We start from the raw sequence: 23249 nt of genomic DNA on the forward strand, positions 1-23249 counted from the left end.
ACTTATTTGGCTGTGCCAGGTCTTAGAGCGGCACATGGGATCTAGATCCCTGACCAAGGATCGAATCTGGGACCCCTGCATTGGGAGTGCAGAGTCCTAGCCACTGGACTACTAGGGAAATCCAAGAGAAACACTATTAATCCACCTCATAGCCCAGTTTCAGGGGGGGCCCCCCATCTTGTTTGCCAGAACACATTACACAGGAAATCAAGATAAAAAAGAGACTAAATTCTCATTAATTCTAATTATAATTCACATTAAAAACTAGCTTAGATTTACCAATGTATTTGGCTTTCCATTTTCTTCCCCCTCCCTCTCTCTCATTTTGTTTTAGATTTTCCCCAAACCAGAAAAGTTGTTTTGGGGAAGGTTAAATTTTTAAATAGTTTGGTGAGCAACCATTTTCATTACTCACCTGAGTCAGCAAAAAAACATGTTTTGTGCATTTTTCCAATAAAAAGCTCCAATCCTATAATAGCATAGATTATGATTACAAATAATACCAAAAGGGCTATGTGAAGGAGGGGAACCATGGCTTTTATAATGGAGTTCAGGACAACTTGTAAACCTAGGAAAGACAAAAACAAGTTTGTGAGCCAGCAAGATATTTCAGGGATGTATTTATATACTTCCTAATGATGCCTGTTCTGTATGGGGTACATGGTAATAAAATTCAAGGAGGTATTTCAGAACTTTGAATTAACATGAAACTTGGGTGTGAGAGAAGTTAAAAAGGATCCTCTCAAAGATCACTAATCTAACTCCCTTAACTAGAAAGATGGGAAAACTGAGGCCTAGAGAGGGAACGGCTGGATATGAAAGTCACTCATTTCTGCATTTGTTCATCCACTCAACAAAATTCCTTGAACATCTGCCACGTGGCAAACATAAGGTGGAGTGTTTTGGGGACTATAAAGATGTGGTACACAGTGTGGTTCCTCCCAGAGGTTAGGTTCTAGTGAGAGACGTAAGCATTGCACATGAGTTACTCTAAGGAAGCACACAGATGCCAGATGAGTAACATTACACAGTGAAAACTAAAGGAGGGATGAAAGACATCACTTCTGAGTGCAAGGGGGAGAAAGAGAGCTGGGCAGGAGCCTCCCTCTCTGGAGCGCCTGAAGGCCGAGCAGGATGGATTTCCATAGGCAGGTGGGTCGCGGGCATGGGAGAGAGGCTGCTCCAAGCAGGGGAAGAAAGCACCCAAGGCACAGAAGACAGCGAGTGTCCCGTGGTCGGGGATGGAGAGTCTTGGTTGGCGGTCATGCAGTGGAAAAGGATAGCAGGAAAGGCAAGCAGACTGCAGCTGCAATCTACTAGGTAGCTCTGGGTCCTGGATTCGGATTACAGGGCCAGACTTTAGTCCACTTCAGGGGACTTTAGAGGCTTTAGAGGCCAAACTTTAGAGGCTGTCAAAAGACAGCCTCTTTATTTATTCTAAATCAAACAAAAGTTTCATAACATGTATACATGGGAAAGAGCCAAGAAAACTCAAAAGGCAGCCTTTTTAGAAAGATAAAAAGTGAAAGCTGCTCAGTCGTGTCCAACTCTTTGCTATCCCGTGAACTATAGCCTGCCAGGCTCCTCTGTCCATGGAATTCTCCAGGCAAGAGTACTGCAGTTGGTTGCATTTTCTTCTCCAGGGGAATCTTCCCAACCCAGGGATGGAACTTGGGTCTCCTGCGTTGCAGGCAGATTCTTTACCATTTGAGCCACCAGGGAAGCCCCTTATAAAGACAAGTGGGGCTGCAAAAGGCAAAGAAGACAAAGAAGTAGCTGGAGGGTGCTGGGCTCTCCAGGGAGGACAGGGTGAGAATCCAGAAGCGATCAGAACTCAGAAAGTGCATCTGACTTAGAGGAAGGTGCCCAGGTTGGCAGGGTCATGAGGCTAACCCCAGGGCCTGAGCAAAAGGAGGCTCCCCTGGAGTGGGGGACGTAAAAGAGGGTTAGAGGAAGGGGAGGGTGAGAACTGAACACCTGGTGAGTCTGATCACTTCACATGAAGGAGGCTGAGCCCTGTGGCTGAACCTCAGACCTTAGAGATGAGGGAGAGATGTGCAAACCTTGGAGCTACTCACACTTGGAGCAACACTGACAGCCATGGTACAGGAAGAGAAAAGACCAGGCCAAGAGGGACAGTGGGGCAATACTCAGGACCAGGTGGAAGGAAGCAGGAGCTGAAGGGAGAGTGGTCAGCAGGAAACCAGAGCCAACTAGATTCAGGCCCCCTGACAATATGCACATGCCCTGCACAGTGAGACATGTGGCCAGCACTGAGACCCAACTCAGCTTCTCCACTGTAAACAGTCACACCTTCCCAGGCATTTTTAACAATTGCAGGTACTTAAGAAATCACTAGTCCACAGCTGCCAACCAGCATGGGAAAGAGCATGACCCAGAGCCCCCAGTCCAACTTTCTCCCCCTTTTCTTCTTTCCCTTCCTCTCCCTGCTACCTCTCTCTCCTCCAAAGTGCCCTTTTCTAGTATCTTCTCACAGTACCTTCCCGATACATACACAAAGAAAGAAAGAAGAGGCTGAGATGCTAGAATGAAATACATTAGAAATCAGAACACACCAAGCAAACAGAAAAATACTTATCAGCAGTAACAGTAAAAGTTCACCTTGATAAGAAGTGCACGGGAAGAGGTGGGGGACAGGATGGGGAGAGAAGAGTGATAAGAGGTTTTTAGACTCACAAAGAACCTCTTTCCAGACTTTCATTAAGACAAAATCCTACATACTGCCTTCAGATATTTAAATGTTCAAATGATGTCTTCTGAAGAAAACAATGATCAATAGGATGACTTGTAATGTTTTCATCTTCCATAAGGAATAGATGAAGAGAAAAAGAAACATATGCTCTAATCTACTTGGACAAGACAGGATTTGTTTGTTTTTTCATTTGGTTTTTATTTTAAGATATGCAAGGGCCATCCAAAATCATCATCCAGCAGTTAGCTCTTCTCAACTGAATGGCAGTGAACCCTATGTTTCATAAATATGTTTATTTTAACTGTAATATTTCAGATGGGCCACATTTATGAAATAATGACATTATATACTCAAGTGCATATGTACACTTTCATGGTATTAGGCTCTTTTGTAAATGACCAATGTGTCCAGCAGATTTCACAGAGCTCTAAACAAGGAAGCCGTGAAATGGAGCAGAAAGAACACCAAGCCAGGGACTAGGAGGCCAGGGGTCTGGTCCTGTCTGGCCACCCACTGGCCGTGAGAACCTGCCCAGGGTTTCTGTGAGCTTCCTCACCTAGAAGACAGTGCTCTTGGACCAGATGATCTTGAGGGTTCTTTCCTATATAATGCTCGAGGATTCTCATAGGTACCTATTACCTGAGAGTGGGTGGTGAAGAGCTCCACACACATCTGAAGGACTCTATTTGAAACACATATTTACCTTCCAATGAAGGAACTTATGTGCACATACACACACAAAATCAGTCTTGCAGGACACTCTGAGTTGTCTTCAGAAGGGATTAGACATCTCCGAGGTACGTGTAAACAGTCACACCTTCCCAGGCATTTTTAACAATTGCAGGTACTTAAGAAATCACTAGTCCACAGCTGCCAACCAGCATGGGAAAGAGCACGACCCAGAGACCCCAGTCCACCTCCTCAAAGCCCAGCGGGGTCTTCTGAGAGGCTTGGATGCTCCCCACAGGGCAGTTAATGAAAACAGGCCGAGAAGTCCTCACGCATGACTCAGATCCACAAAGCCACAGCACCCGCGCGTCTGCTCACAACACAAATACCGCAGGCAGGCTGGCCTGTCATTTGCTCTTTGGGGGAAAAAAGTTGCCGTGGTTACTTTGAAATTAGATTAAGCTGTAACAACTGAATCTGAAACCTCATGTTTGCTCACTGAACTTCTCATTTAATCATGGCACACGTAACAGGGCCAGTCATTTTCAAGGTATGTCTATTTTTCTCAATTGCTTCCAGACGGTACTGTGGCTTTGACTTGTGCTGATCTTTTTCAATGAAAAATAAATGAACCATCTGGAAAAACAAGTACACACAAAACACCACTTCCTACATTTTAAAATGTTAAATTTGGAAATTTTTTTTTCCAGAGAATTTTTGGTGCATTCTGAGTGCCAACAGGTTTAATACAAATTTATGGAGAACTTCTGAAGAAGCAAAAACATGATCTGTGCTCTTTTGAAGGTTTTATGAGCTGTGAAAAAAAGGCACACCCTGCAATCCCATAGCCATCCTGCAGCTGGAAGCAGGCAATCACCTCACAACCACAGTCCTTGGAGAGGCACTGAAGTGTCTGCCCTCAGAAGTCCCCAAGAGGGATGTCCTCTCGTGGGCAGAGCCCAGGGAAGCACACGCCTTTCTCCTTACGCAAATTCCTGGCTGGGGCATGGATGGGGCATCTTTTCCATACTCAGGTGGCACTGGATCTGGCCTGGAGATCTGGAGCAAGAAGCAAATGAGGGCCTGGCACAGACAGGTATTGGGGACTAGCGGGTGACACAGCGTCTCTCACCCTGAGCTACCCCGCCTCCGGCTCCAGATCTTGTGCTGAAGGCTCTCTCTGAGTTACTGCATTCAGACCTGACAACCACCTTCTGGCAGGTGCTACTGTGCCCTGCACCCAGGGAGGACCCAGAAGCATTCACCTCCTCCCTGCAGTGGGATGGGCACAGCCCCCCTGTGGGATAGTTAAGTAGAAGTTTCAGGATTCCAGGCCCTTGCAGCTCACTTTGAGAAAAGGCAGTCAGTTGAGCCCTCTAACACCCCTGTCTATATAAGCCGCCATGTTCAGAGCGGCAGGCCTGAAAGTGGGAGGAATGATGGTGTAATGAGGAGTGATGGTGTCAGAGGCTGAAGACTAGACTGCAGTCAGGAGGTCTGAACTCATGGTCTCCTACCACCACTCACTTGGTCTCTGCCCAAGAGAATACGCTCTCTTCTACAAAATCAGGAAGACAATGATCACAACTGCCCCTACTCCACTCCCACTGGGGCTGTCACGGGGACCCAAAGTGACAACATAAGCAAGAGTACTTTGTACACAGTGAAGGCCTCCACGGTGTTGCCTGCAGAGACCCTGGCTGTAGAACAGCAACTCACCTCATCACGCCCTGCTTCATAATCCCGAGACCCACCCAGAAGAAAACCGATCCACAAAATCCTGGCTTTAGGAAACGAAACGTGCTTACTGGGCACTCCTGATACTAGTCGAAGTGGTCGTAACACTCGAAAGGCGCGGAGGGCTTTGACGTCAAAGCCTCCTGATTTGCCACTGGAGTGGTTACCGCCTTCTGTTTCTTTGGTTAATTGTTCCAAAATTACACTAAACAATCTGAAAGAAGAAGAGAGGAAGAAATGTTAGAGTCTGTCACGCAGGGAAGCAAAACAGGATGGTGAGAGTAGCTATTTTTTTTAACAAAAGCTAATTCTGTAAGGCTGATGCTTAAGTGAAAGCAAGACAGAGGCGAGAACTGGGTTGTGACCCCTGGCTAGGCTCCTACATCTAGAAGGACCAGAGATGCGACTGATCTCACCTGTTTTCCTGCCAATGGAGCATCCAAGCAAGATAGCCCCCTGGATCCCTGGTAAATCCCCTCTTCCAATGATGACAATGGAATTGCCCAAACAGCAGTAATGACGACAATAATCATAGTAGCTCCCATTCATGAGCGCTCACCATGTGCTAAGCACTTTACGTCAATTATCTTGTTAATCCTCAAAAATGTTATGCACTGGAGATCATGGACACTGTATTACACGTGAGGAAGCAAACTTGGTGAGAACAAGTAACTTGCCCAAGACCACACAACTAATGGCAAAACTAACATATGAATCCATGTATGTTGGCCTCACTGAATGTAGGCTCCATGTGTTAAATGGAAGTCACTTCAGTCACGTCCAACTCTACGACCCCATGGACTGCAGCCCACCAGGCTTCTCTGCCCATGGGATTCTCCAGGGAAGAATACTGGAGTGGGTTGCCATTTCCTTCTCCAGGGGATCTTCCCGACCCAGGGATCCAACCCAAGTCTCTTATGTTTCTTCCACCGGGAGGCAGGTTATTTACCACAATGGCAGGGAACTGTCGTCTCTCTGTTCATTTAGTCTGTTTCAGCCCAGTGCCTAAAACAGTTCCTGACCACAGGAAGCACTCAAGAAATATATGATGAATAAATCAATGAGTGAATAACTCCAAACTCCCAAATCTTATTCAATATGTTATACCACTTCCAATACAGTCACTGAGACACACACAGCCCCACCTCCATCCTCACAGGGATGTTCAGGGCATGCTGTAAATCACAGATGCCAAGGAGCTGAGCAAAAGCCAAATGCAGAAACCTAAGACAAGGTACTAATATCGTCATTTTCTCTTTTGAAATGTGAATAATATTGTATCTGGCAGCCACGACAAATTTTTTCCTATTCTCAGAAGGTTTTTCGAATAAAGCTATTTTCAGGCAATCCACTCACTTGACAGTTACTTTTGCTCTTTCAAATAAACATTTTTTTTTTCAAATAAACATTTGTTCTTTGGAATTGTTGCTTGTTTTTCAGAATAAATAGAAATTTGCCCCTTTCAAACAGAATCAACTCAGGCCAATCAGATTGTGGAAATGATTGGCCCAGCAACAAAGAAAAGGTTTCCAAAGTTTAATTAGCAGCTAAAGTAGAAACTCTGCCCCCACTGGCATGCCTCAGGATAGCCAAGACACTAAGTCCATAAAATACAGGGTGGTCTGATTACAGCCCTGATGGGGCAGAGCCATGGCATTCTGGGGTGTTTAAAGACGGGTCATTTGTTTTAATAACAGTACCACAATTAGCAGTGAACCTGAGGGGTGGGAGGCAGGGGAAGTGGAGCAGGAGTATGTCAGGTCTTTACCTTTTCAAAGCTACAGAAGGCCAGCTCTTTCTGGTTATGACTGGGAAATGTATCACATTTATGATAGGTCTCTCTTTCTCATTAGCACAGTTTTGTAATTACTGCAAACCCCTCCACAGTCAAGGCTCAAGTTAAAAGTCTGCCCTCCCAAACAAGTTCACAGTGTCACAAAAACAAAGCCAAAGGAAGAAAGAAAACCTCAAACTCTTCTGAAATGCAGCAGCCGCAGGAATTTTCATCCCAAAGGGTTAGGAAAATAATTTATGCAGGTGGTGACTTAAGATTGCTTTCAAGTATCAGTGTTTTGCAATGTACACATCATGGCACTTTTATCCCCTGTTCTTCAGTGATGCCCTTGAAAACAGGTGAACAATGCCTCCCCCCTCACTGAGGAGCCTGAATCAGACAGGGAAGCTGACTGCTGTTTCCAGACGGCCAGAGGCCTCAGGGGCCAGGCCTTGCTTCCATTCCTAAGAGTTAGGAGGCATTAGGAAAGTCTCTCTCCTTCTTGGGGACTTAGTTTATGTCTGTGTAAACTGAGAAAACTGATTAAATGATACAGAACCCTGTCCTTCCCATTCTAATATTCTGTGAGATTACACCTTCATTGTCCTCCCCTTCCACCCAACCAAACTAAGTACCATGTGCCTGAAGAGATGAGGACAAAAGGAGAAAGTATTTGATCCTCAATTGTTATTAAAAGTATATCTCCAGACAGAAGGAAAAGGCAAGGAACTACCCAAACTGAACACAAATTAGAAGAGAATGAGCCCCTCGTGTTCACAAAGCTTAAGTGATGAGCTTGAACGCCTGAAATACATGTTCATTGGAAAATTTAGAGGAGTGGAATAAAAGTTGGCTCAGATCAAACTTTTCTATACAGAGAATTACATCAGCTCTGGTAAACACGTTGAACCTTCCTGTGGTCACATTATAACAGTTAACATTTTAGAAAATATCAATTACTTTCTTAATGTCTCTGTTATTGGGAATCTTGACAAAAGCAATAGGTCATGGTTGACTTGGAACGGGAAATCCATTGGATTAAGATAGAATCGGCAGTTGGAAACTTCAGTGAGTAGGAATTTGATTCAAGTAAAGACATAACAATTAAATTTTCCTCTTTCTTTTTAAACTTTTCTTCTGCTCTTTGACTATACTTTTGTACATATTTTAGATAAAGGATAATGTGAAGTTCTAAAGGTTTTCATATTTAATGAGAAAAAAAGATCAAGGCCAGTTCGACTAGAGTTTCTTAGATGATTTTTTTTTTAACTTGTTAAACCAACTTTACTGTGGTTTACTTTATATAAAATAAAATGCAGCCATTTAATGAGTACAGTGAGACAGGTTTTGACAAAGGCATGAGCCCAAGTAACAAATACTCAAACAGTTCTCTCATGCCTCTTTGCAGTCATCCTCAGCTCAGCCTCAGGTATCCACTGACTTTATCAGTTTTATCACATAGGGTTGTTTTCTTTTTATTTCCTTTTCTAGAATCTTACATAAATACAGTCATACAGCATGTTCTCCTTTTATCTTTTGTTCACCATAGTTTTGAGATCACCCAAGCTGCTATGTTTTCTTGTTGAGTGATACTCCACTATATGAACATACCACAATGAGTTTATCCATTTACCTGCTGAAGAATACTTGGGTTGTTATCAGTTTCTCTCTATTATGAAGTCTCTTTGTGAACATGTGTTTCAACTTCTTTTGGTTAAGTACTCAAGAACAGTACTGGTCATATGATCGCTGCATAGTTACCTTTGTAAGAAATTGGCAAACTTTTCCAAAGTGATAATACCATTTTCCATTTCTATAAGCGGTGTATAAGAGTTCCAGTTGCTCTGTATTTTGGTTAACATCTGGTCTTGTCAATCTTTTTACTAATACTAGTGGGTATGTAATGCTATGTCACTGTTTTAATTGGCATTTCTCCAATTGTCAATAACACTGAACATCTTTTCAGGTGCTGCTTGACCATTTACACATCTTCTTTTGTGAAGATCTGTTCAAATTTTATGCCCATTTATGTACTGGGTCATATTCTTACCTTCCAGTTATAAGAATTCTTTATAAATTCTGAATACAAGTCCATGGTCATGTATATGTAGTGGGAATATTATTTCCCAATCTCTGCCATATCTTTTATTTTCTTCACAGTGTCTCTTTTGAATAAAAGTTTTAATTTTGATAAGGTTCAAAAATTCTATTATTTCTTTTATGGCAAATGCTTTTTTGGGTCCTAAGAAGTCCCAAAGCCCAAAGTCATAAAGATTTTGTCCTAAAAATACAGTTTTAGACTTTAAATATAGGTTTATGATTCGTTTTAAGGCACTATTTGTACATGGTATGAGGTAAGACTGGAGAAAGTAATCTTTTTCACATGGACAGTTGTTCCAGCACTATTTGTTGAAAACTGTTTCCTTAATCTATTGAGTCATCATGACACCTCTATCTAAAATCAACTGATCACATCCATATGGGCTTATTTCTAAACTTTCTCTTTTGTTCCACTGATCTTCTCTCCCTTATTCTAGTATCACACTGTCTTGACTACTGTGGCTTTATACAAAGTCTTAAGATCAGGTTCCATGTTTGTTCTTATAGATTTCCTTGGCTAGTCTAGAGCCTCTCTAATTTTCATATAAAATTTTGAATTAATTTGTCAGTCTCTACAATAATCTTACTGGGATTTAGATTAGATTCAATCTATATCACAATTTGGGAAGAACTGATATTCTAACAATATTGAGTCCTCCAGTCCATGAATTGGAACACTGGGTCTTCCAGTTGATAACATGTATTTAGGTCTTTTTTAATTTCTCTTAGCAGGTTTGGTCATTGTCAGTGCACTATTTATCCCTCAATAGTCCATGGGTTTGATGATATAATAAATAATAATGTTGTTAACATTAAAATAATGTTAATATAATGTTAAAATAATAATAATGTTAATAATTTCATTTTCAAATTGATCATGACTAATATGTAGAAATTTACATGCTTCTTTAAAACACTGCTAAAGTCATTCAAAACATACTTTCATATTATTTTAATCTTCTTAAATTCACTGAGATTTGTTTCATGACCCAGAATATGTCTTTCTGGCTGAATGTTCCACATGCACGTGAAAAGAATGTATATTCTGCTCTTGATGAGCACAGTGCTCTGAAAAATCAATTTCCTCGAGTTGGTTGATGGTACTGTTCAGAAGTCCCTATATCCTTAAAGATTTTCTGGCTAGATGGTCTATCAACACTCCCAAGAGAGGAGTATTAAAGTGTACAACTACAATTGAAGATTGTCTATTCCCCCCTTTCATTTCCATCAGTTTGTGCTTCATGTATTTTGAAGATCTGTTATTAGGCACATAGATCATCACAGCATATAAGCCTAATAGCCAATCTACACACACATACCACACACACATTTAGGATTATTACATCTTCTTCATGAAGTGACTCCTTTATCATCATGAAATGTCTGCGTCCTTGATAACATTTCCTGTCCTGAAGTCTACTTTGTTGGTTATTAATAAAGCTTTTGATTGGTTTTTAATTTTGATTAGTTTTGCATGATATATAATTTTCTGTCCATTTATTGTTGTGTTTAGTCACTCAGTCATGTCCGACTCTTTGTGACCCCATGGACTGTAGCCTGCCAGCCTTCTCTGTCCACGGAATTTTCCCAGAAAGAATACTGGAGTGGGTTGCCATTTCCTTCATCAGGGGATCAAACTCATGTTTCCCGCATTGGCAAGCAGATTTTTTTTAACCACTGAGTCACCTGGGAAGCCTCTTCTCTCCTTTCACTTTCAAATTATTTGTCTTTGTAAATTAGGTTTCTTATAGACACTACAGAATTGAGTGTTTTTATACATATACAAAATCTGATAACCTCTGGATTTTAAATAAGGGTATAGCTGGCTTTAAATCTATCATCTTGTTATCTGCTCCCTATTTGCTCTATCCACCAAACTTTTCTTTCCTGCTTATTGAAAAAAAATTAAATGAGCTTTTGAAGAATTCCATTTAATCTCTAATACAGACTTATTAACTATACCTCTTTATTTTTCGAATGTCTCTTCTAGATCCAGTGTCAGCACAAGTTTTCTGTGGAGTGCCAGAGAGCAACTATTTTAGGATTTGCAGGCCATAGGGTCTCTGTGACAACTAGTCAACTTTTCCATCCTAACACCAAATAGCCATAAACATGAGTGAGTGTGACTGTCTTCCAATAAAACAATCTGTTAAAGCAGACAGTCAAATACTTTGTCAGTGTAGGAGGTGAAAAGGCAGTAAATGTCTTTTCTGTCTATGAGCTGAAGCTTGCTGGCCTATGCTCTATGGTTTACCATACACTCTTTAACTTCTCACGGTCTACCTTCACATAATTCCACCCACTGTTAAAGCACTTTTCCATGCTATATGGATATTTCCTTGTTTCTGTCCTTCATGTTATTTTTTTTATTTTACTTTCATAGATGCTATAAACCCCACAATCCACTGCTGTTATTTTTGCTTTAAATAATCAATTGCTATAAAGAAACTTTTAAAATGAGAAAAAATGTTTTCATATTTATATATGCATTTACCCTTTCTGGCATTCTTCATTTCTTTTTTTCATATGGATTTGTATTTCTAATGTCACTGTCTTCCATGTGAAGAAATTCCTTCATATTTCTTGAGGTGCAGGTCTCCTGGTGGTGAATTCTCAGCTGTGGTTTGTCTAAAAAATTTTCTTTCTTAATTTTTTAAGGTATCTTCACTGAATAAGAATTCTAGGTGGACCTTTTTCCCTAGAACTCTAAAAATTTCTATTGTCTTCTGGATTGCATAGTTGTTGACAAGAAGTCTACAATAACTTTTTCTCTACTTTTAAGATTTATCTTTATCTTTGGTCTTGAGCAATTTGATTATGATCATGATATGACCTGAAGCAGCTTTCTTCATCTTTACTTTGGGCTTTGTTGACCTTCTTGGATTTGTGAGTCTATGTTTTTCATCACATTTAGAAAATTTGGACTATTTCTTCAAATATTTTTGTCTCCCTTCTATCTTCTGGGACTCCAAGCATATGAATATTAGATTATGTGATACTATCCCATAGGTCACCAAGGTGGTGTTCATTTATTTTCCATCATTATTTTTTGCTATCTCTTCAAATTCCTTGATCATTCTATTGGGTCTACTCTCCTGTTAGGTCAATCCAGGAAGTTTTTCTTTTCAGATATATTTTCCAGCTCTCAAAGTTCCATTTGGTTCTGTTTTACATTGCCCTATCTTTTCTTCCTGGAGTCATGTATTCAAATATATAAACATATTTACAATAGTTTTTAAAGTCTTGTGTAAAGTAATTCTCCACTAACTCCATCCTGTCTTGTCATTTCTAGGTCTGCTTCTATTAATGGCATTTCCCACTAGTTATGGATCACGTTTCTTCACAAGTCTAGAAATATTTGACTGGATGCTGAACACTTTATCTGGATTTTGTTGTCTTCCTTTAAAGAGTGTTGAATTTTGCTTTGGCAGGCACTTAAGTTACTTGCAAGTCAGTCTGCTCCTTTTCAGGGTTCTTTTCACATACTATTAACAAGGGTTTCAGGTAGTTTTTACTGTAGAACAGGAGTTGTCAAAATTGTCTTATAAGGGGCCAGACAGTAAATATTTTAGGCTTTCTGGACCTAAACCACGTAACTCAACTATGTAAACAAATGCTTGTGACTGTGTTACAATAAAACTTTATTTACAAAAGTTGGTAGCAGGTTGAATTTTGCCCACTGATCACAGTTTGCCAACACCTACTCTAGAGTTAGTTTAGTTGTACTATTAATGGCCCTTCTGGGGTTTCTACTGACAGTCCAGGGTGTTCAACAAGGTCTTTCCACTCTGGTTGATTGTAACTTGAACAAATCCCAGACCTATATGAGCCCTAGTCAGCTATAACCCCCAGCTCTTCCTTTTTCCCTAGTAGTATTATTTACCCGACCTTATGGACTATCACCCCATGTAAGTGTAGCTTAGGCTTCAGCCAAAACTCAAGAGGACCCCAAGGCATATTTATGGACCTCTTTCTCTGAATAGGTCCCTCCCTGCTCCCATACCATGCCTCTCCAATTTTAGACATCTCAACCTTCCTAAACTCTTGACTCTGTCTCTGCAACTCAATGAGATCACCACACTCTGCTTGATTCCCTGTCTTTGTGCTCTATGATCGTCTGAAAAGTGCCTCCAGATGGAAAGTTGATTGCAGGGTGGGACAAAAGAAATAGAGCTAAGATGAACAGTCCAGAGTCAGGAGAATTACAGCAAGATTATTCCAGAACCGAGAGGCCTGTAAGGCTCCTGCTTGCCATTCTTTGTTAGAATTCATCAAATACAGGAAGGCGTGATACATATATCAACTGTCTGTTCATTTTAGTTGCGCTATCTTTGCCATAATGCCTTAGATTCCAATGTACTAGGGTGGCTTTTACAAAAGTTAACATTTTTCTCCATAAGTCTAATCATACTGTTGGGCTACCAGTTTGGATCCCACTCTATCTTCCTAGATTTAAAAGAAGAGGCTCAAATTTTATCCCACTCTCCAAATATCCAGCACTATTAGTCTTCCATGAAAAAGTAAAGGATTCATGATAGAATAATCCAAAAGAAAAAAAATCACCTTGCTCAACTGCAAAAAGCATTTGAATGAAGTTATGGAGATGAAAACAGAAAGACCATTTAATAATTTCTCTGTATGGAAATAGATACCATTTTAGGAACACCCATTTTACAGCTAGGCAACTAAGACTGAGTAAAGAGATAGATCTTATTTTCCTGTGTGGGTATTTGGTCCAAAGACCCAGCATTCCTCTGACACTGATTCATTTCTCTCTTGCTGGAAATATTTCCAGGTGTTGAAGGACCAGACTAACACAGGCCACTGTTTTTTAACATTCTCCTTTAACTGAAACTGTTGGTGTCTTCCTGTGACAGGATGCGGGGATAATGTCTGCTTCTCTGCATTTTCTGGCTTATTTCACTTCATGCCGGATATCTGACATTTTTCAAGCCCTTGTTTTGTTATTTGAAATGGGATAGTAGTGTGCCAAATCTTTTCCCCCAAGGCAGCAGAAAAAATTAATAGCTTTGCTCAAGGGATGTTAAATAGCAGAGTATCTCACTGCTATGAAGGATTTATTACTGCTTTATTTTGGTTTTTTAACTTAACAGGGTGTTAAGTATAAGAGCTCTACACGTTGGAATCAAATCACCAGCAGAGCTGGCCTATTTGTAGAGGCCCAAGGCCTTGTAAGAAGAACCCTCTCACATCACTAGCTGAGCTTGAACTTCCTTCCTTAACACGTTCCTGAAAGAGGCAGTAACGCAATGAGAGAATTTCAAATTGGTCTCTGGCATCACCAGGCTTCAGAGAACTCCTGACAGGTTCTGGTTACAATCACCAGCATAAAGAATCAAGCCTGTGCCCTTAAAATACTGTTTCCTGTTACTCCCCACCTTCCATGTTCCAAAACATTTCCCCAAATAAAAGGGACTTACCCTACTATGACTATAACAAAATCCAGTAAATTCCATCCATTCCTAACATAAGCATTAGGATGCAGCAATAATCCATATGCTATAATCTTCAAAAATGTTTCGACTGTAAAAATAATCAGGAAGGCATATTCTACTTTTTCCTGTGAAGAGAGAAAGAAAAAAAAAAATTGGGGGTGGGGGAGAAGAAGAAAAAGAAATTAGAATCAGTGTCTCAGAAACATTAACACTTAACTCCAAGCCAAGTTTTATTATGAGAAATGGAACAATTAACACTGCACCTGGAGCAAGAAGGCATTTTAATTCTAACACTGAATGTCTCATAAGCAACCAAGTGGAAAACACTTCTCATCCTGGACTGCATGGTTGCACTTTGCCACCTGCCTTGATGTCTGCATGGTGACCCCGCCTAGGACATACCCGCGTGTTTGTTATTTCTGCACATTTGCAAAACGCAGCGTGTTTTCCTCCTAAGCTTGCCCAATCAGGTCCCCAGGAAAGCCCAAGGGTGTTACAAAGATTTCCTCGGGGATCTGAGTAGAATGTCCTTGGGAAGAAAGGAAGATGTGTCTGCTTTGACCCTCTCTTCCTCTCAGGTTTCCATCTTGACTTCTAGGTCAGGATCGGCTTTGTCACTGAGCAGCAAGACGACCTCGGCAAGTCCCTCCTCTCCTCTGGACCTGCATTTCCTCAGCTGCACAGTAAGGGCGAGGGAGGAGGGGATTCAGGATGGCAAGCCCATGGCCATCTGACTGGTGTGCCGCCTCTCCCAGCTGACACTGCTGATGGGTAACCCTGCACATTCCCAGGAGGCCTGGCCTCAGTCCTGGAATGCTCTTAACAGACTCAGCAGCCACTTCCATCTGACTGCCACAGATCTCTGAGATGCCACCCTCATGCTATGGGGCTCTCAGAATCTTTCTGACTCCAACTCATGCAATTCCACGAATTGTAGAAAATGCATCCATCAGTAAGTCTCAAAATGTTGGCTCTTTCCTCTTTTACTAAGGTTTTCTTTGTATGGCTTGGGTTTCAAAAGAAATATGGACTGTTGAGATGTATGAGGTCAATTTTACAAGAGGTATGTGCTGGCAAAAAGCTACTTAAATAACAACTAAGTGAAAAATCCTAATTAAAACTCTTCCACATGGACTATAAAGTCCTCTGCTAGTATTAATTCTCTGTGAGATCTGAGGAAAGTTACCAATGCCTCAGGAAAATAGAAGTCATAGAATTCACTTATTAAGATGCCTAGTGCAAGAGGGCAAATAAATTTGGCTCAGGAAATACTTAGTGAGCACCTCTTCTCCATGATGGGCCCCACTCCAGGAGCCAAGATAAGAAAAACGTCTCCACTGTGGTCCTGTCTTTGAAACGTTTAGTCCAGTGCAGGAGGTGAGGGTTTCAGACATCATACACAGAGGACATCACAGGAGAGGGAAATGACAAAGAGCGGTTCTGCACCCTGATAAGCAGATCTGCCCTCTAATAAGGCCAAAGGGTTAGACCCTTTCTCCCCTGCTGAAACTGATGCTCCAACGCTTTGGTCACCTGATGCAAACAGCCGACTCATTAGAAAAGACACTGATGCTGGGAAAGACTGAAGGCAGAAGGAGAATGGGACGACAGAGGATGAGATGGTTGGATGGCATCACCAACTCAATGGACATGAGTTTGAGCAAGCTCCGGGAGATGGTGAAGGACAGGGAAGCCTGGCGTGCTGCAGTCCATGGGGTCACAAAGAGTCAGACACGACTGAGCGACTAAACAAAAACAACCCCTGCAAGGACTTGCTTTGCTCCATAGAAGCAGTGTTTTGTCTAGGCCACCCTGGGCTCTAGCTGCCACCAGAGTGCTACCCCTCCACCACAGATGAGTCCCAGGTGGGACTTCACTGAGTTTTTCCACTGCATCCTTCCTGTTTATCAGCAGGGGAACTGTCCAACCCTGGAGGTACCCCAGCCTTTACCCCTGTTCTCTGCTCCCCACTGGTCATGCTGAAAAGCCAGTTCATCAGTTCTTCCCTCCAGGTCCATATCATTCCTCACATGCCCTCAAGAGCACCGCTTGATCCTCAGAACACCATCCGAGTGGTCTAATAAATTCCTTTGTGGTGAAAGTTAGCCAGGGTCCATGTGTTTTCAATTTTAAAAGTCTTGCTCATCCCCAGCCTCCACACTCGGGCTTCCTCCAGATCTCCCAATAGGTCCTCTTTCAGTCTGGCTCATCCCATGTAACCCACACCACCCTTCACCAGCTTGCAAGGCCTTTTTGGACCATGACCTGCTCCCTCCACACAGCAGCCACACCCTCCAGGCTGGGGTGAGCAGCTGAAATCTCCCGGAGCAGCAGCATGTATGCCCCCTTGTTCCCCAGGCAGACCTCCAAGGACGCTTCTGTTTACTCTCTGGAGTCCCTGGGAGCCTCGTGAGAGCAAGGGCTCATTTTCCCATTCACTGCCACATCCCCAGCTGGTGAGCTCCCACGGGGCATACACTCAGGCCACTGTGGCTGTTCTGAAGAACAGCGACCGGCGTCACTACTGACTACAGAGGAGAGATTTGGGAAGGCTTTGAGGAGGCAGTGACACTAACTTAGAGAGCTAAAAGGAAAAGATGTAACCAAAAGCAAAACTCTCTGAATAAACCAATCTGCTGCCCTCAAATTGGACCCTGGCCACCAAAGGTAGACCGCTACGATGTTTTTAAGAGTCAGAATTGTAAGGGAACAAGATAAGCAGGAATCAGCATGTCGATTTTACAATTCTTCTTCCCTTTTTATCCCTTCTGCTTTATTTACTGGGCCAGACAGAAAAAAAAAAAAAAAGGCTTTTGCTCCCATCAATATTCAGAGCAGTAACATCTCTACGTCAACACAGCACTATACTTCAGAGCAGACAAACAAGACAGGGAACAGACAGTACACCTACCAAATACAGCTTGTTTTCCCTCTGTAGCTTTTACTTATAAGTAATTTTGCCACAATAATACAAGGGCTATTTGTGCAACTGAATTGTTTAGGGCTCTTTTTATCCCTCTCTTAGCCTCCCCTCTCTCCTTTTTGAAGATTTTTGGTTTCTCTTTCCAAAATCCTCCACACATTACTTGATGGAATTGATTATATGAAATGTAACCTTGCTTTAATGCAGTTCTTTCCTACAGAGACTCTACCATGATGCCAGCTGAACAATCACAGCCTGAAGAGCCCGGCAGACCAGTCTGCCTAGAAGCCAGGTCATCCCGGCCCCCAATCCTGCTGTTCAAAAGGACTCTTAGGAAACAAATACCCTTCTACGTTAAGCAAATGCAGGGTTAAAGAAAAATCTTGCAAAACCACAATCCTTGGAAGGGGAGGTAATTACTTCACAAGAGGATTGCTTATTTGAAAAAAAAGAAGGCTGGGTTAGTGATTTGAAAGGAAGCCACCAAAAAAGGTCAGGTTCTTTACAAGATGGGGTGGGAACACGCACCTGGATGAAGGACAGTGAGACGTTGCACAGAGAAGATACGCAGTCAGAGTCCAAGATGGAAGGGAGCACAAGGAAGCCACCACGGTAAGGATGAAGGAATGGAACAACTGAAGAGAGGCAAGTGAGAGCCCTCCAGAAATGAACATGAAATGAGGTGGCCCCCGGGCAGGGGCTGTATCTTAAAGCCCTACTCCAGGCCGAACAAGAAGAGTACATGATTCCTGTACCCCAGTCTCCCTGCATTTGCCAGGCATGCTCACCCAGCCACCAGCAGGAATCCAGCTCACTAACAGGGGCTCCTGGGTGAGCAGGGCCAGCCAAACCATCTTTTAAGAAACTAGAAAGTGCCAAGTCTTCACCAGAGACCACTCTGTTATGTGGATGAAAGTCCCCTATGAGACTCAAGTCACTAGAGAAATGAAAGCTGAACATCTAATTCTGAAACCTGATTTACCTTCTTTCAACAGTGAAGTGTCATCAAGCAGGAGAGGTTCTAAAGCAAGAGTCTCTAAATCAGTTAACCCCATACAGAGCTTTGAGAAACAGAAACTCAACTAGCAGGGAACAGTTGATGCCAGGATCCTTACCTGTACTTGGTGGTCAGCTGTCCTATTTAGAAGGATCCCTTCACTAGCGCTGTGATACAAACATTCATCCATCATGAATCTATCCATCCATTCATGCATCCCTGAGCACCTGTGTCTCCCTCAGAAAGCCTGGTCCCTACCCTCACAGAAGTCTCCACCTGCTGTCAAAAGATCAACAGAGGCTTCATGAGCCAGGTAAGGCTTATCTCTTTGCTTTGCTCATCACCCAAAAGGCTCAAGTCTTTGCAGAGGTCTCCTGGCATACACCCTGGCAGTAAAAGACATAAGAGTCTCCCCATTCACACACACGTCCCTTCTGGGTCCTACCACCTGGGCTCCTCATAGGCAGAGATCATTTCTAACTGTCTTTGTAACCCCAGCATCTAGCACCATACCAGTCTCTGATGGCTCAGAGAGTAAAGAATCTGCCTGCAATGCAGGAGACCCAGCTTTGACCCCTGAGTCAGGAAGATCCCCTGGAGAAGGAAATGGCAACCCACTTCAGTATTCTTGCTGGAGAATTCCATGGACAGATGAGACTGGTGGGTTACAGTCCATGCAGTCACAAAGAATTGGAAATGACTGAGCAACTAACATTTTCACTTTCCAACACCATACAGGGCACACATAAAGTACTCATGGGTCCCAATAGGAGGTAGAAAAGGGGGGGAAAAAAGACAAGGAATTAAGCAACAAGGCCAGACTGAAAGAGAGCTATAAAAACATGAGAACTTAGGATTCTAGCATATGTACCAAAGCAAAACAAGCAGGGCAGGAATCTTTCTAAATTACCAAAAACCCTTCCTAGAACAAGCCTGGGCTCAATGGTCAGACTGTAGAGAACAGCTGATCCCAGCATCTCCCAGGCCCTCCCTTTCGATCCCACCTGGAGTCCCTGTGAACACCCTCACCTCCTACCCTTGTCCCTTCCAGGCTTGCTCACTCCTCTCCCGCAAGAGCACCCACTCCAGGTCATGGGCCGACCTGCTCCCTCCCACTGTGCTCCCAGGTTCATGCGTTCCCTTCTCCACACCTCTGCCTACTCTGCTTCACCCACCTCGTGTGCCACCCCTACCCCCACGGGTGTCAGCTCCCATCTCTGGTGAGCACACAATCCTGCCATGGGACTAACACAAGCCCAGCACGGAGCTGTGGAGAGAACCCAGGGTCTGGAGTTGAATCTGTATTCTGCTAGCCCCACTCAGCCTTGACTCACTCAGGTCTACACCCTGTTCTTCACTATAGGATGCCTCCCTCCACTCTCACCCCAGTTCCTGCCTTTACATCAGGCTAAGTTCTACCTGTCCTTCAAGGCTCAGCTTAAATGACACTTTCTCAGCAAAACCTCTACTGACCTCCTGGACAAAATTCAGGCCCACTGGTATATGCTGTCAAAGCTCACCGTATTTCTGCATAGCACTGTTCACAATGGAAAATTTAAATTAAAAAAAAAAAAAAAAACTACCTCTTTTGATACTTGTCTATCCCAATAAATGATAATTTCTTATAAAATCAGGGACCATTTCTATTTCATACATCACTGTATTTCCAAGTCTGTCACAAAAACAGATACTCGATATTTATAAATGAGGAAATAAATGGGCAAAATGAGAGGTTCTGACCAAACATTATTCAACGGCCTTTCCTGCTAAGACGTTCTGTAATTGTTTTAGTCGGCTCAGGCTGCCATAACAAAATACCATCGGCTGGCTGGCTTAAACAACAGAGGCTTATTTCTCAGTCTGGAGGCTGAGAAGTCCAACATCAAGGTGTCAGTTGATCTGGTGTCTGGTGAGAACACTTTTTCTGGCTTGTGGAGGGCTGGCTTCTCATGCTGTCCTCATCTGGCCTTTCCTTGGTGGAAATGTACACATAGAGAGAGAGTTCACCCTTCCTCTTCTTCTCAGGGCACTAATCCTATCGTGAGGGCCCCATCCTCAAGATCTCATCTAAGCCAAATCACTCCCCAAAGGCCCCACCTCCAAATACCACCCTATTAGGGTTGAGTTTTGAACACATCAACATGTGGGAATACAGACATCCCACCCATAACAATACTACAGGCCCTGTCCCAGGAAAACACCCATGACTAAACACCCAGGAAGAACCTCACAGCTTCTGCTCTGCACCATGACCTCCCGGCCTCATAGGAGAGAGGAGCACCCACAAAGGCAAATCGGTCAAAGGGTGATGAGATGTCCAGGGCTACAGAAGCACAGGTGTGAGGGAAGGGGGAACCAAAGGGACCAAGGGCTGCATGGACCTGGGGCCAGGGGAGGTTCTGAGGCTTGGCTTCTGTTTCTGATCTGTAAAACAAGAAGTCTGAATGGATAATGTCTTCCAGCTGTAAAACTACAATTCCTTATGACCTGAGGAGTGATGTCCAGACTCAGGCTTCAGTAGAAGGCCACTTCAGAAGTCAGGGCCCAGGGATGCTGGGGAGGATGACCAACCAGGAGCAGCAAGATCCAGGAGAAACTGTTGCCTTTTCAGGTGACCAGGTCACCTGAGGTCACCAAGAGACCCTCCCACCTACTGCCTCACACACTCCGGGAGGTTCTCTCAGGAATGTGTCACCTGAGACTCATTTGGCCACTTGTACAGAGGCTTCTATGTGTGATTCAACCTCCTGTAAACTCTGCTGGAGACCACGGCAGGGGGGACAGCAGGTGGCCTCCCCTCAGAGAACGAGCATGTAAACAGAGGTAAGGCTTTCCTCTGCGAGTGTTAACGAAGTCTTAGACGACTGCCAGTGGGTAGCTGGACGCCAGGCTTATGTTAAGAGACTGGCTGGAATAGTCAGCATGCCTTCCTTCTTCTTCACCTTTGGCTTAAAAGTACACACTGATTGAGGAGGACACAAGACTGAATCCACTTCTTGTGGCTCTCAGCTGAGTCATCCGCCTCCCCCGCCCCCTGCTTCTCAGTTTCCTCATCTATAAAACCAGGACACTCATCCTCCCCACCCAGGTGACAGTGAAAATCAGATTAAGTGAAGCCTGCAAGAGCCCTGTGAGCAGTCAGACGCTTGCCATCAGAGGCCACTGGCAACAGGATAGGGAGAGGCCACATTTCCAGGCTCTGGAAGTAGAATCCCGGCAGGAGAATCAGGAGATGGGACAGAAACCTTACAGGACCGATGCTAGCCAAGTGACCACCCAGGCTGGGTAGGACCACCGCACAGGATGCCATCCAGAATGTACCTGAGATGATAAATGGAGGTGGCCAGTGAGTGCCCTGGCTGACTGCTCCGTGGAGACCAAACTCAAAGACATCTGGTCGATGGGAAGAAGACAGAAGAAGCTGACAGGGCCCTTTCTCTTGTGGCCTCCCCACTCACTGGCAGCACAGAGGCTGCAGGAGCAAGCAACTGGCAGCGGGTGGCTCCTTATGGTTCTTGTCACCCAGCAAAACTCACAAGGTAACAGCTCCCTGACTCCTCTGAGAATCCCTTCTTCCCTCCTTTCAGGCCAGGGGCTGCAGGGGTTGGCCTGTGACCCAGGTTATTGACCCAGGGATAGGCATGTGACCCAACGCCCACCAACCAGGTCTAGTCAGAACTAATCCTGGGTTTCACTCAGCCACTAGGCTAGAAGTTCTGTCACTGGCTCAACTGAGCTCTTTGAGGCCACAAGCCTAGAGTTGCCAGGGGGACATAAAGATGAAAAGTCAACACCAAGGGAACTGAAGGGAAAAGATGAGGATAGGGAGACAAACGGAAAGACAGATGCAAGCGCCTGGCTCTGATGCCACCATACAAGTCCCTGGATCAAGCTGAACCTGGAACCTGAAGCCAAACTTCTCCCCCGACTTTGGGCTTTTCGGTTACAAAAGCCAATAAACTGAGCCAGTTTAAGTTGGGTTTTGGGTCAGTTGCTAACTAAAGTCCTAGGTAAATATCAGGGACCTACAGAATCACTCTGCTTCTCTGAAAGTTAAAGCATCTAAGAGACTCTTCAGCAGCTTCTCACTTCTCAAGAGATTCAACTCCTTGGATGACTCCCTTTGGCCCACGGGCTTAGGAATGGTTCTCTACGCATAGGACCCAAGAGCTCTGCAAGCCACTGCCTCTGGGAATTCACTGAGGCTCAGTTTTCCTGACTTCATTCTTCCATCTCATTCATGTTGTTGTCTTCAACTCTACCTGGTTTCTGGGACTCTACACACTCCTGTAAACTTGATGCCTCAGACTTGCCTTGCTTCCCATTCCACTCATCCTGGGACCCCTTGGTAGCAGGTAGGTACATTCTATGGCTGGTAGCCATACACTTTCTCACCCAGCTTCACCACGAAGGCACTGCCCAGATCTGCCCCATCTTGGCTGGCAGTTCAGGAACCCGATTTCAATTTAACTCAACCATATTCACTGGTATCTATGCCATACCAGATGTGGTCCTGAGCACTGGAGATCAGTGATAACTAAGACACTGTCCGTGTCCTGGAGGAAAACAGCAGATATATATGTAAACATTTACAGACATAGCAGACAATGATCACAGCTAAAGCAGAGTACTGGGAATATCCTGTAGGGAGATATGGATTGGAACAACTAATTGTGTCTGGAGCATTTGGGAAAGCTTCTTGAAAAGCAGAGGACTGTATCACATCTCAGTTCCTCCATCTGGCATCCCCAAGGACCTCTACACAATCTGTCTATGCTATACATACCAGCAACCACCTGATGTGCTACCCCACCAGACAAAGGGCCTCAATCCCACCCGATTCCTCTTTCTCCTCCTCGACTCCCTCTGGTCCAGTGCGT

General features: G+C 43.7%; 1 protein-coding gene across 1 annotated transcript in view; it reads right to left on the reverse strand.

The window, feature by feature from the left end:
• Nucleotides 1-23249, reverse strand: part of CACNA1D (calcium voltage-gated channel subunit alpha1 D) — a 339914-nt gene that overhangs the window by 150434 nt on the left and 166231 nt on the right. The window contains exons 4-6 of the mRNA XM_061128345.1: nt 14435-14574; nt 5191-5333; nt 416-568 (exon numbers count right to left, since the gene is read on the reverse strand). Coding sequence (XP_060984328.1) covers nt 416-568; nt 5191-5333; nt 14435-14574 — 436 coding nt within the window. The remainder of the gene's footprint in view (nt 1-415; nt 569-5190; nt 5334-14434; nt 14575-23249) is intronic.

Source organism: Dama dama, chromosome 24 (assembly GCF_033118175.1).
Source record: "Dama dama isolate Ldn47 chromosome 24, ASM3311817v1, whole genome shotgun sequence".
In the NCBI taxonomy this organism is placed as follows: Eukaryota; Metazoa; Chordata; class Mammalia; order Artiodactyla; family Cervidae; genus Dama; species Dama dama.